This window comes from Ciconia boyciana, chromosome 1 (assembly GCF_034638445.1).
Source record: "Ciconia boyciana chromosome 1, ASM3463844v1, whole genome shotgun sequence".
Lineage (NCBI taxonomy): Eukaryota > Metazoa > Chordata > Aves > Ciconiiformes > Ciconiidae > Ciconia > Ciconia boyciana.
Window position 1 is genome coordinate 150,517,350 of NC_132934.1, and position 14,585 is coordinate 150,531,934.

The 14,585-nt window shown below is 35.5% G+C and overlaps 1 protein-coding gene across 1 annotated transcript in view; it reads left to right on the forward strand.

Moving 5' to 3' along the window:
• The window catches only part of MRPS9 (mitochondrial ribosomal protein S9), a 34,793-nt gene extending 21,672 nt beyond the window's left edge, over positions 1-13,121 (forward strand). The window contains exons 6-11 of the mRNA XM_072849767.1: positions 2,965-3,047; positions 5,705-5,780; positions 8,387-8,555; positions 10,370-10,478; positions 11,348-11,517; positions 12,918-13,121. Of these exons, the coding sequence (XP_072705868.1) occupies positions 2,965-3,047; positions 5,705-5,780; positions 8,387-8,555; positions 10,370-10,478; positions 11,348-11,517; positions 12,918-13,009 (699 nt within the window). The 3' untranslated portion in view covers positions 13,010-13,121. The remainder of the gene's footprint in view (positions 1-2,964; positions 3,048-5,704; positions 5,781-8,386; positions 8,556-10,369; positions 10,479-11,347; positions 11,518-12,917) is intronic.
• Positions 13,122-14,585: the final 1,464 nt, after the last annotated feature.

A 14,585-nucleotide genomic window follows, 5' to 3' on the forward strand; every position in this document is an offset into this window, starting at 1 on the left:
CAAAATTTTATTTCATAAGAGATGCAAGTCCACTTTCATTGCCAGAAATATGCGGGAAATTATATTTAGCATTTCTCTTACACTTGGAAGTATTTTAAAATACTACTTTTTTAATGTAATTTGACTTCATCTCCTGTGTAAAGGGTTCTTTGTATGAATGGACATGATTACTGTAATTTAACCAGAACAGTTTAAAGAGATCATTTTAATTCTTAGAAGTGCATATTCTTAGAACTTAAACAGGCTGTGGAGTGGTGCTGTTCCTTGGGAATACTGAGGGAGGGTCTTCAGGAAAATCTTACTGTTCCAGCTGTTGTGAAGGTTTCTTTGTTGTAAAAATGAATTTCTGAGGCTAAAAGCTAGTGGGTGGCAACCCATATCATTTTAGTTGCCTGTGTTTATCAGTAGTTTCTGAATATCATGACAGAATCCTTAAGTCTTCCTTTAACTTGTGTCATGTTACCTGAAAATACTTCATTGCTCTTTAGAAGCAATTCTGACTATAGTCTGTCCTAAGGTAAAAACTGTGATTCCTTCCCCCTGCCCTTTATTAAAAAACTGTGATATAGTTGTGTGTTTGTTGAGCTCCTGGTTCGTGTATTTTTTGCTGACCGTTCCAATACATAAATGTATATACCAGAGTGTAGTGAAGGTGATGGGTATTTGTGAGGAGGCAGACTGGAGGTTGCTTTTGCTAGGTAGGAAGGTGATGCTCTGTGCCTTGTGAAGGCAAGAGGTAAGCCAAGAGGCTAGCAGTAAAGTGAAAAACCTCCTTATACATTCATAAGACCTAGTAACCCTGTACCTCTTCTGATCATCTAACACCAAAATAACTTCTTCATGCCTGATTTGACTTCTTCCGAATGCAGAAACTCACGGAGCTCGCAGGAATCTCTAAGCCTGTTCCAACGAAGCTCTCCCCAGGTAGCTGAGGGGCAGCCACAGCCCTCCTTCCCCTTCTCTTCCCTCCCTCTATAGTCCAGAGCAGAAGCTTCCATACTGGTTCTTTTTCATGTCTAACTACAGATGCTTAAAAATTGCTTGGTGTCAGGCATACCTCATGCCCTCTAACCCAAACCATGTCTGTGCTTTTAATGTATGGCCAATAATTTTTGCAGCCTAATAGTCAGCTCTGAAGGGAGCTGTTAAGATTATTAGAGTGATGTGACATGAATCTTGCCCAAAGTAGTGCTACCATATCTTGTTATCTTAGAGACCTACAGATATATTTGTGAGGTTTGGAAATATTTGAAACTAGGATTTGTTGTGCTCTTTTATCTTCAGACACAGGAAACATCATATAAATAGACTTTTTTAAGTTGAAAAATTTTCCTAGTTCCTATCTGATACAGTTATCTCTATCAAAAATACAGCATTTCTGAAAGGCATACCACTATAATGAGTTCTTATTCTGTCTCAAAGAAAAGTGAACAATTTTGTACTTCAGGATTTTATACTGTGAAGTTATTCCAAAAATACTTCTGTTCCACTGTGCTGTTAAAAATGTCACCAATGACCCGCATCAAAGACTTGAGTGAATTGTCCCTGTTTAAATGCTTTGAGTGCAGCTCGGATAACAATCTGTTCGTAGTTCATACACTTTAAGTACAAATATTTTTAGTATATGTGTGGGTGTATTTTTGTATTAGTGGATAAATCAGCTTGAACAGTAGGTGTTTATAACTGGGCAAGGCGTTTTTGTTTTGTGTTTTATTTTTTTTAATGTAAACTGTTGCAGAAATTCCGTTGCATCCTGTTGCAAATCCCAGTATTATGTTAAGAACGAGTATTTCATTGGTTAATTTCAGACAATACAGGGCTCTCTCACATTTCTTCTTTTACAGTTTTTTGTAAGTAATACAAAGAAAAAAACAAACAACATTGTTCCTTGTCACCACTAATTCTTACACTGTAGTTTCTCTCTAGTATTTGCTAAAACTCATTATATTAATAAGGTATATGAAAGTGATTATAAGCTTTCTATTTTCACTCGTTAATGGAAGTAAATTATTTGGCATATAAGTACTTTGTAGTACAACAATCCTGTTTTGTTTCAATATAATTTATAATTATTTATCCAAATACTCCTATTTAACTTGTGATTTGAATCACTGTTGTAATTCAGAGTATTAGATGTTATATTTTAGAACCAAATAGTCTCTGAAAGTTTCTGAACTGAAAAAAACCCTGAAAATACTTTATTAAAAGCATGTTTCTTTTGTAATATTTTCAGTGTGACTTTTTTGAATATTTTTTCCTTTTGTTTTTCTGAAGTGCAAATCACTGTCACGGCATTGTTTGAAAATAATAGCATAGCTAAGAATTTCGAGAGAACTGTTTAAAACAAATACTGAAAATTCAGAGTAAATATCTGTAACATTTGAAAGAACAGAAATTCTGATTATGGTAAACGTACAACTTTATGTGTCCCTATAGACAGGCCTGGGTAAGAGGGAGTTCTGACTGATACAGGCCATCAATAAAGCTGACACTCTAAATGTACAAAAATCTAACGAAATGAAATTATTTACAATCTTAAAACTTGTCAGTATTTTGAGGAAGTCAAACTAAAATGTGGATGCACTGATGAAATTACACTGCAGTATGTTTTGGAGTTACATCCATTATACAAATGTAGTTGCCTTTCTGTATACAGTTGAGAATTATTTTTTTTTTTTGACAAGCATATGTAAGAAGGCAACAAACACTGTTGAATAAAAATAGCAGAATTCAAAATTAATTACTTTGAACTGCATATGAAAATATTACATATACTGTCTGAATGTTTGTTGGTTTAGATTTAACTTGCTATATCTTGTTTTTAATTGTCAGAGCTCTGATTGTTTTCTGACCTCTGCATTTTAAGTGTTTGGAGAGTAAAACCATGTAAATGTGTTCTAAATAACAAAATTTAAGTATTAAATGGAAAAATGCATTTAAATACTTTTTCCATATACATTTTAGGAATCATATGAAAAATTGCTGGATGTTCAGAAATATCAAGACCAACTGACAGCTCAAGACCTTCCTCCTCAGAAGGAAAAAAGGTAAACTTCCACTTAGAATGAGTATTGATACTAGTTTTCTTAAAATGCTTCAATATTATGTTTTGGCACTTCTTGTAGTTCCTGACCCTACTTGCCTTTTATTCCACAAACACATTTTCAGACTTTTTCCCTATTCCTTGTCTAATATTTGTATGGTAATTTCAGGTTGCAAAGTCTTACCTGTAGTATGTACGTGTGGAGTGCTCACTTCTCATTGCTAAAATAGGGAAAGCCCACCTATTTCTCTTGCTCTTTAATCTCTCTGTGCTCTTTTCAATATTCTCTCCTATATAAAAGTTCTGAAGTGTGATTTGAAAATAAGTAGAGAATATCTATGTTTCTGTATCTGACGCTTTCTAATTATTTCTTTATTAAAGGGTTTTTGAAAAAGGAGGAAAACTCTTTGTAAGAAAACAAGGCCTTTTAAAATACCAAATAAGTTGCTTATCTGTTGGAAAAATCCTAAGGCCTAAAGCTGAGCTCTTTAATAGCCTTTCATTAATTACAGTTCTTGAATATTTTTGCTTACTAATATTTAACTTGAAGAGTATCAAAATCCTTAATGTCACTATTTTTCTTCTCATAGCTTTGAACAGCTAAATCATCAAAAACTATAGTAATTTTAGAAAAGTTTATTTGATTGGATTTGTTTAAATATCACCATTATTAGCAATTGAATTTAGTTTCTCTTCTTTTTCCTCTTTAACTTCTCTGGTATGCACAGCAAGCTCTTCAGCTAGTTAGCCACTGGACAGAAAAGATGTCAGCCAGAAGAAGCTATGGGAGATGCTGCAGTTGTTAGTTTCTTAGTGCATACAGTCAGGATTGTCTTTGAAATGGGTATATGCGTTAAGAACTGTTTTCTTCTCTTAGGCTGTTTTCTTGATTTTCTATTTTGAGATTTTTTGCAATAATTTTTTGATATATTAGAATATTAAGCAAGTCTTTTAAAGAAATGGATACAGCTATAAAGTTTTGATTTTGGCACTTATTGCTTTTCTCTATAGTTACTTTTTCACTGTCCAAGTTGTTTTTATCTTTGTGCTTGCTGTGTATTTTCTAGCCAGATTTATGTGCTGTTCCAGTTGCACATCATGTTGGTTTGTCATTTCTTAATTTCAGCCATTTGTTATTTATGTTAGGAAGAGAAAGGATTAATTTGCTGAGATTATTTCAATTTCTTAAATAACAGAAGTTCATGTTTCTTCATGATATAAATAGTGTCTTATGACCCACAGAATGTTTTATCATAGATTCATGTTAGCTTCTGAGCAGACAAGAGAACAAATGAATTTAGTTTCTTGGTGTACGCAGCTGAAAAATAACCTGACTCCTTACAGAGCTCAGACAGTGGATTTACTGATGTGAAAAATGACCTAAAGGTAGTCAGAGTTGAAAGGGTTTTTCCCTGTTAGGTTTGTAAAAGCTCAGAGAATTTAAAGGATTTTTTTGAGACTTATTTTCCATACTGGATATGATACTTCCTCTGAGACTAGCCTGGATAATTTATCTTGGAAGTGTAGGTAGAGGGGTGGGTGAGAAGGATTGTTTTGTTTCTTTTTTTTTTTTTTCCCCAGAAAATAATCTATTGTGGATGCATTCTGTAATATTAACTGTAGGGTTAGGACCTGATCTTGAACTACTTCATAAATTTATAGCTTTTCACATGTAAAAACTTCCATTGACTTCAATGGGATTGGAAACTTTTAAAAATTGCTGTTAAAACCAGCATTGTTTCTAAATAAGTGTTTCTCATGCCCTGACTCAGAAAGGCATTAAAATTGTACTTAAGAGGAAGTGCTACTTAAAATCACCTTCAGAAAGGAGTGTTTTTCTAAATCACAGCTTCCTTAATGCTGCTGAAAACATTCATTAGATTGTTTCTAAAAAAACCTGAACAGGTAAGAAACTAGTTACAGCTTTGCCTTAAATTTACCTGATAATGTTGGCATGTATATTTATGGTGGCATGCTGTTTAGTTGGTCACTTTGTATCATACATATTTCACAAAGATTTATTTCAAGCATTGCTTTTTCTCTGTGTTAGCATCTTGGTATGAGGCTGTTTTCTTAGAAATTTCTGCTTTTGCTATCATCAGTGCCATTTCTGTGCTGAGCAGGTCAAGATTACACAGTAGATAGAATACAGTGTGTCATTGCTGCATTAGTACTTTGACTATGCTTACTGCTAGTGGAGTTTTTTGTATTGATCAGAAAAGTAAAGACCAGAGGCAAAATTCTGTTACTTTAGAATTTGATTTTAATGTTCTGCCTTTGATTTTGTTCTTTGCTGCTTGTAAACCAAATTTTTCCCAGCAGCAGGCTTTTAAAACTAAGTCCTAAATTGTGGGAAAGATCGCTTACTGTTACAATATTACTCTAGCTCAATCTTGGACTTCAGTAATATGAATAATGCATAACTGATACTCTTCATTTTCATGTGGTTAATTCAACATGTGAAGTTACCATCCCTTTCAAAAGACAGATCTCTTAAAATCAACATAGGCTTTCTCATGTCTACTATAGGAATGTGATCTGTATTCATTTGTAATGGAAAATGTATTTCTGAACGAAGACTGACTGTATGTGTGGTCCTTTGTGATGTAACTCTAATTGCATGGTTAATTAAAGGGAGAATATATGTGATATTTTAAACAGAAACCTGGCTGGCAGCAGATGGCTGACTAAGATTGAATTGGAAGAAATGTTGTTAGAAAAACTGTCAGATGATGATGTAAGTAATTAATCTTTCTAATCTTAAGGAGGCTTGTGTCTTAAAAATATGGACTCTGGGTGCATTTTTGGATACTGAAAAGGTGCTATGTAGAAGCAGGTGCTCTTCAAAAGAATTTTCTTCCTTCTCATAAAGTCTATATATGCTCACAGCACTGTCACATTCATGTTGTCTTGAGAAGTGACCTGTTTTGCTTTTTTTTTTATCTAGCACAGTACAGAACTATTAAGGGTTTTCCATTGTTACTGACATAGTTTAGTTTTTCTCCTGGTAACATTGTGAGGCACAGAGCACTTGTTCCTTGTCATCTAATTATGTAGTCAGGAATGGACTATAGGAACACTTCATGATAGAAGTAGTCAATTTTTCTAGCTACAGATGAAGAACGGACAGGGCTAGAACCTCTGTTGCTTATTGTAGAGAAAGGGTAAATGTTCAAGATGGGAAACATGATGGATTTGTGTAATGGTAAACCTGCACAGAGTTTCTGATTATTTAATCTTAAGAAGGACATGATAATGATAGAAAAATCACAGAGAAGGCTGATCAGAAATAAGGAGTCCTTTTTCTTAGTGACTGGCTACAGAATCAAATATCAGAATACACATGATACGAATATGGTGGGAGAGAGGCAGGTTTTGCAGTTTTGCCAGTATCTGCAAACTGTATCACTGTCTAGATTTGGAGTCCTTTACATGTATCTCTGGGAATAAGACTACACTTATTTCCTCACTCAGAGCTTTTTCCTACAGTCCTCTAAATAGCATTAGATTTTGTAACAGCGGGTTTGGTCTGTGTGGCCAGCTTCATTTTTCTTTTGGAAGTTTAAGCTTGAATGTGATAGTGCCAGAGAGTATAACACTATTTGTCTGAGCATCCCAGGTATTTTCTCACCTAGAAACAGTGTTCTTCAATCTCTTCTGTCCTGTGGACACCATCATTGCAAAAATAGCATAGCAGCAGCAAATGTGCCCTTTGCTCACTGGTCATCCAGAACAGTAACGTGATGGCTTCCTTGTCTATGGGAGATGTGAAAAGGTCTTGAGCAGATTGTGGTCCATAATCACTGTTGTAAATTCTCCATCCTGGTATACCCAGGAGACTTCTTCTATCTTGCTCACAGTAGAAGCAGTTGTGACTTCAGTGTCTTCAGTAGCTCCTGCATTTGGAATGGCTGTTTTTCCTTTTTAGAGTGCCAGGAACTGGTCTAGTTGTACAGCCAAACAGTTTGGTGTTCTTCACTGCTTGGTTTTTGTACATTCTACATCTGTAAAAGTAGACTGCAGTAAACTAAAAAAAAAAAAAAAAAACAAACAGACCCCAAAACCTTTTACATACTGGCCTCCACAAAGCCTCAGCCTATAGGAGCAAACATTGTTTAAATGTATTTGAAATGTCTTGCTATGAGCTACCAGTCTTACCTGCTCAAATTCTTATATTTTGACATTGCAACAAAATTTGCTGTGGTGTTTGCATTATTAAACAAAATCAGAGCTATTGATATTTTTTCCTTTGCACTCTGCAAGTGAAAACTGTTGGAAGCTTTCTTCATCTGTAGCCTCTATAATTTTTCATATTTTTATTTTTATATTTCTGCTCTTTACCACGCGTCTGTATCGTATTGTTAGACAGAAGTTGCTTTCTAGGTGATGTCAAGAGTTCCAGGGGCTATTGCTAGGTTACAAGAAAAAAATGAATTTTGTGCAGACGACTGGTAGCAAAGAGAAGAAAAAGTACTTTTAATAACAGCTTGTAAGTAAAGAAAACTTCAAAAATAAGGTTATGATATCTATATGAAAAATCCATTTTAGATGATAGCATACCTTTATATCCAGTGACCAGCTGTCTAGTGCTCCTGCCAGTAACACTTCATAACAGGACATCCCAGCTTTTAGCACCCTGTGAATGGGTTAACACAGTGGTGTTTACTCTTTAATCACATGTTGAAGAACTTTGGAGGGGGGGGTGTAAGGGGGAAGGAGAACCACACAGTAGCAAAGGATAATTTATTTCAAGAGGTTGCCCTTTAAGTCAAGTATCTCTTGAATTTTTAAATAGCTTGATTGTTCAGTTTTAAAGGAAATCATAAACATTAAAGTAACTCAGCTTGAACAGCCAAAGATAGATAGATAGGTATTTCCTGTATATATTATGAAATATAATCATTTAAGAGGTTCAGTTTAGTGAAATAAAATTATTTCCAAGTCAGTGAACATGCTGACTTACTGAAAATGAGGTGAAAATTGTTTCCTTTTGCCATTTTAATAAAACAATAATAAAAGAATGAAGACCCCCACACACTCAATGTTTTCTTTTTAAAAGTGAGATGAACTTCATTCTAATACAATAATCCTGTATTACAAAGGGGTTGGTTATGCTTTGAATTAAAGTTTCATTGTTGCCTGAAGAAAGAACTAGGTATCTTTAGTCACACAGAAAATGATGCATCTGCATGCTGTTCTTAAATCAGCATGTAGGTGCAAAAGTGTCATCTTGTCAGAAATCATCAATAAAAGTGAAGTAGGAAAGATCAATTATATAAAAATAGAAAGTTTTAGCAAATGCAATTACACTTGCATCCTTTAATGAAGTCTTGTTGTCTACAGTATTCAAGATTTATTCAACTCTTACAAAAATTGGTGACGTTGCCATGTTGTGACATCACGGAGAAGTATATACAAAAGTTTTCCAAAGAAGTTCCTGCACAGTTACAAAAGGTGGTTATTGAGCCCTTGAAGTATGATGAGCGAGGAGTGGCCTTCAGCACCGGTGAAGGTAATAATTTCAAGTTGGTTGGTAATGATGCAGAATTTTTTGCTCTTCACACTACTTTCTTTATAGTATGTACAACACTGCTGAATGTGTCACTACTTCATTTTATATGCTTATGTGTATATTGCATGTATAATTAATTATGTTATGGCATACTAAGTTATGACATGGCCTGGTAACAAAGTGGAAGTTTTTGGCACAGAGTCTATCAACTGTTAGTTTTTATCTGTATTTCTATACAGTAGTACCTCTGTAGAGAGGACCCTGTTGTGCTACATGTTGTAGGATACAAAAGGACTTTAATTGCTGGCAAGAGTTGACTGTTGAACATAAAGGGCGGGGGACTGAGGGAGCACAAACAAATATGGAGAATTCCATGGATGTAACAGTGTTGTTGCTTAGTATAAAAGTGGCATGCTTAGACCACTAAGTAACCTTTATCATGACTTTTGTAGGCAGTCCAGCAAAGGAGAATTTTGAAGATGCAAAGAATAGATAAGCAAGGTGTTTGGATATTTACAAACAGCCTAGGCAAATGCAAAGGGGGAATTCCTAAATTTTTTAAACAAGTGGACGAACCACAGATAGCAGTATGGGACAGAGATGGGAATCAATCATTGGTACCAAGACAGAGGGGATGTTAGAGAAAAGCCACGAAGGTCTCTGTATCTTCTAAACACAGGCTGGTTACGTTTTCAGTGGAGGGTCACATAGTGGGAGAATGATATGATATATGATGAGTGATTGCCTAGAAAAAATAATGTAGCAACAACATGGATACGGAAGTGTGACGGCTTTCTGGACAAAGCATATGCACACACACACACACACACTTTATATCTATGCTGTACATTTAAGAGGAATCTTAGTCAGAGATGACGTGTATTCTTAAGCAGCAGGCAGCAGATGATAGTAAGAACCAAAGGTTGCAGAGAATTTGAGGGGCAAAATGGCTAGAGAGCTCTGTTCTAGCTGGGTTGGCTTCAAGATGACGTGACAACAAGGAGATGTGAGCGCGCCAAACTGGGATTAATCCATGCTTGTTTTCAATAGTGTCTTCAGAACAGTAGTTATTGAAGTTTGATAAACATGCAACCCTTGTTATTTAAGAAAAGCCATCAGATTTGTAAGTTCAAGAACAGTCTTGTTTGTGTCCCATCACCCCCCTAAATTAAGAAAAATGTCTAACTTGTTTCATAATTCCTTTATCAGAATGACTGCTTCATTTGTGCTACAGAAGATTGGTCTTAGGCTTTAGCACAGAGTTCGTCATGGTTTAACTTTAAGCTAATGCACTTAGAGAGAACTAACTTTAGGTAGTAATTTCTGAGGACACCATACTAAATGATGCATAGGCATTGCTTATACCAGTATAACTACCGTGTTAACCTTTTCCATGTGAATATTCTTAAACTTCTGTACCTTTGTATGATTTTGTAAAGTATTTTAACATTACTAGAAATTGTATTTACGGTAAACATAGGTGTACAACAAACTGTTTATTTTCATATACTGTGACATCACCAGGTCAAGAAAGTGTCCTGATACACTGAAGTTATGGGAAGTAGAGTGTTACCTCTACCTCCTCCCAACACACGCTCCCCCCCCCCCCATAGATATTGATTTAAAATATATTGAAAGCTAGTTGTTCATTGTTTGTGTTTATTTCCTTCTCTTAATTTTTTTTTATTGCCTCAGCCTCCAAAAAGAAACAGCTGGTACTGTAAGCAAATCTCAACACTTTAATAACTTCTTGGGCACTTGAAGTTCTGTAGAATATTGAAGCCTCATAACAGATTGGTCTTAATTCCTTTAAGGTACAAGAAAAACCGCAAGAGCTACTGCAGTAGTTTATGACAATGGGACTGGAAAAATTACAGTGAATGGAACAGATGTTTTACATTACTTCCCAGTGCTGCAGGACAGGTGAGAGCACTATGAAATGCTGTATTCTTACTGTACTTAAATTATTGCACCAAAAGTCATGCCATGCAATTATATTTTGGTGCTGTTCCACAGAGTTGATGCTATGTTCTTGTTTCTGCATAACTATCTGTTTTATGAAAATTGGTCTTGCTTTTCCTCCTAGTTTTCAGGAGTCAGTGGTATAAGAACTTGTAGGTAAGCCTTGTTCTGTGTTTCTTGTCTCTCCCTTTCTAAAGGGATGCAAAAACCAAGAGCACAGACTATTTGGGTAGTTCAAATTTTGGTCCACTTAGAAAGGACTTGCAGTTTATTTTTAAAATAAGTAAATAATAACCAGTGTCTTTTAGTGTTTCCTGAGAGATTTGCAAATTGTATGCATGTGTAATTACTCTGGCATACAGTAACATAGTGGAAGCAAACAAGGTGAGACACTTCATGTAAAGCTTCAGATTTTGGAGGATGTGCAGAGTCTGATATACAGAAGACTTCTTAATAAGGCTGACATAAGAAGGTTTCTATCCCTTATGTGACTTTTATATTGTGGTTTCTGAGCTCAAGAATAGAGTGAGAGAGTGATCAGTTTGAATATCCAGAGCTGATGGATCTTGGCATCTATAGATAATTAGTCAAACAAAAGTAATTGTAAAACTGAACTTAAAATACTTACCATTGGCAGTTTGAATATGCTCCTAATTTCCCATTTATTTAGTTGATATCAGTAGGAAATGAGAGATATGAATGCCTTTCTGGATCTCTGCCTGAAAGTTAACTGGTTTTGTATATACTATAAGAAATGTACATAGCATGTATCTTTATATACATGTATATATTTAATTTTTATTATTGTGATTATTATTTTTTATTTTTAGAGAACAGTTGTTGTTCCCTTTCCAGTTTCTTGACAGAGTTGGAAAACATGATATGGTTTGCACAGTCTCTGGTGGAGGAAGATCTGCACAGGCTGGAGCAATACGTTTAGCATCTGCAAAAGCCTTAAGGAGTTTCGTGACAGAAAAGGAGGTGGAATTCATGAGGCAAGGTAGGATTTGAAATTATTTCAGTGTTTCTTAATGTGTTTCTGGTAATTAACGGAATTAATACAAGGATCATTAAAGATCAGATAGTGCAAATTTGAGTAAATAATCCCAGTGAAACCTGCTATATTCTATGAAAGGGATCTGCATTTATTTATAAATTATTTTCACTTGTTTCCTAGCATCCTTTGTGTGCATTTTGAATGACTTCTTGAGCATTTTTCCATCTGTTCATGACCTCTTAGGTCTATTAACGAGCTTATATTGCTTCAACATAGAATCACAAAACATGAATGTATATTCACTAACAAATAAATCTGGACCAGACATTAGTGAGCTGTAAGGTACTAAGATTGTATTTTGTTTTACTTGGTTAGTCACCTCTTGTTCATGTTTAAAAAAGTTTTATTCTCAAACTTAAACACTAGAAGGTTAGCTTTGAAGGGATAGTAATGAGCATAAACATACTACATGCAACTAGCCAGACTGAAGGAGCTTCTTTCCTCTCTTGCTTTATTTAGAGTTTACAGGTTACCTAGAATAAGATAGAACTTCTTTGGATAGCTGCAGTATTTGATGCTTCTCAGTGGTTAGATGCCATACTGTTTCAACAGATACAGAATTATGAACAGTGAGCTTTTAACAATATTCTTTCTGGATTAGTAGGGAGAATACCTGTGTGTATTACTGGCACAACAGCTGTGATTTTTTTCACTCTATTGCCATCCGAGGAAGTAAAGCTGTCTTCATGCTAGTATCTTTGCAACAAGTTTCTTTGATTTATAGTTTTTCAGTACTGACAAGTATGACTTGCTAGGAATACCCCTGTAAACTGACGTTGTAATGAGCTGGTTATCTATAATGAGATCAGCATAATTCTGAACAGGTTTTGGACATTGTCAGATACACTTTGGAAACACTAAGTGTACTTTAAAGCAATGGTCTCTAAAGTGGGGTGTGTGCATCCCAGTGTTGTGCAAGATGATCCACTGGGGGGCAGGAAGAAAATCTTAGAATTTCAGTAGCGTATATAATTTATAAATGAATAAATACACACATATTGGGGGTGTATGCTCAGAAATATTTTACTGATAGGAGTGCACAATTAAAAAAAGTTTTGGAGACCACTGCTCTAAAGGATTAAGCAACATAGGTATAAAACAATGTGGGATTTCTTTAGTGGTTTGTAAAGTAAAATGTGAAGAAAGTTCAGTTACTAAAGAAAAGTTAAAATGTTAGAGGATCTGATTAAATTCCTTTCAAGTGTTTTATACTGAACTCTTATCTTTCTAGATGTTACAATTCATATGCAAAGTTATTGGCTGCCTTGAATCCCCCACATGTAGTATATCTGTAATATTAACTAACAACAGTAAACAAATGGGTGCTTTTCTGTGTTTTGTAGCTGGACTACTAACATATGACCCACGTGTGAAGGAACGAAAAAAGCCTGGTCAAGAGGGAGCCAGACGGAAATTCACCTGGAAAAAGCGATAAGTCTGAGTATTTAAAGAATGACAGAATGCTACCAGAATTTCAAAACACACTGAATTATGATTTAAAACTATTGTATAAATATATTTAGTAATAAAGACTTTTTCCATTATAACTACAATGTTTTCTCTGTTTAAAAAGCAACAACCAACTTTCTTTAAATTTATTTAAAATTATGGAAAATTGTGGTGTGATTTGCCAGAATGCTAAATCTAAAACAGTAGCTTGAGTGCCAGCTTTGCATCTTAGCTCCACTGAAGTCAATAACGATTTATGAAACTGTTGGTGGATTATAACTTTTAAAAATGAGTCTGTTTGTTTAGTGACTTGACTGTCTAAATTCTGGAATTAGGTAGCTCCTAAACAGGTATTTGGACAACTTTGACATGCCTCCCTTTTTGCCTCACAGGTATCAGAGGATAAGTGACAACTTCCCACCTAAGCCATGGTTGAGTTGAGAAACTAGTGAGAATAGCACTGACAATTGAGGGGATGTTAAGAGAGGAACAGTCAGAGAGGATAGCCTTTGCCTATGGAATCTGTTATCCCCAGGATGCCTCCCTAGGTTAAGTAGGGAGTGATTCAGAGCAAGTACCTAAATTTAGGTGCTCTGAATCACCCTCTGGAGGAGTCAGTTTTTCTCTTCTTCCCCCAAATGCAGAAAGAGCTGGAGGGATTAAGCTGAAGTTAATCTTTTAGAATACTCTTCTCCACCCCTTAAATCTCAAGGGGCCTGATCAAGGAGGCGTGTTCCGAATATGGTTAATGCACAAAGATAGCATTGGACTCTTTGCCAAATACAGTCATAACTTTTTTACTTTTTAAAATCAGAAGCAGGAGGTGATGGCAGTGCTGCCCACCTTGTGTCTATAATTGTAGCCTTTCAAAATAGATCAGTGGTTACAGCACTCGCCCAAAAGCGCAAGGTTTTGGTTTATTGCCAGCTTCCTTCCTGGGACAGAGGTCAATTATATAGAGCTTCCAAGGAAGAGCATATCCTTCATCTTTCCTGTAGGAACTGGGCTACAGTAAAAAAGGGTATAAACTTTCTCCTGATGAGATGAACGAGGAAAAAAAAAAAAATCAACTCAGTAGTTTTAACAACAGGGAACCTTCTAACTTTCTTTGAATTTAAAAGATTTCAGTACTTGGAATTCTTCCTCCCCAGCCAGATTTTCTAAGTGCCAGAGTACCTGCTCTGCTGCTTAATTGCTGTAGATTATACAAAAAATATTACACATCAGAGGTAACAAAAGCTGCTAGCGGGTCACTGCAGGTGATAAACAACTATGAGTGAACTGTATGGGTCATTATTTTCCTGAGTACCATTCAAGAGGGGGCAGCAAGTAAATAGACCTCTTTAACTGAGTAAAACAGAGAAGGTCAGAAACTGGGTATGCATCCTTGACTGATGTGCTTCTGATTCTTTACTCACCAAAGCCACTCTGTGCTTCTTTAACTCTTTTTTTCATGAGAATACTCAGTAAACTTGGGCAAGATTTCTTGCCCAAGGTAGTTAGTCTCAATCAAAATATGCGATTCTACAACTGCCTGAAAGGAGGTTGTAGCGAGGTGGGTG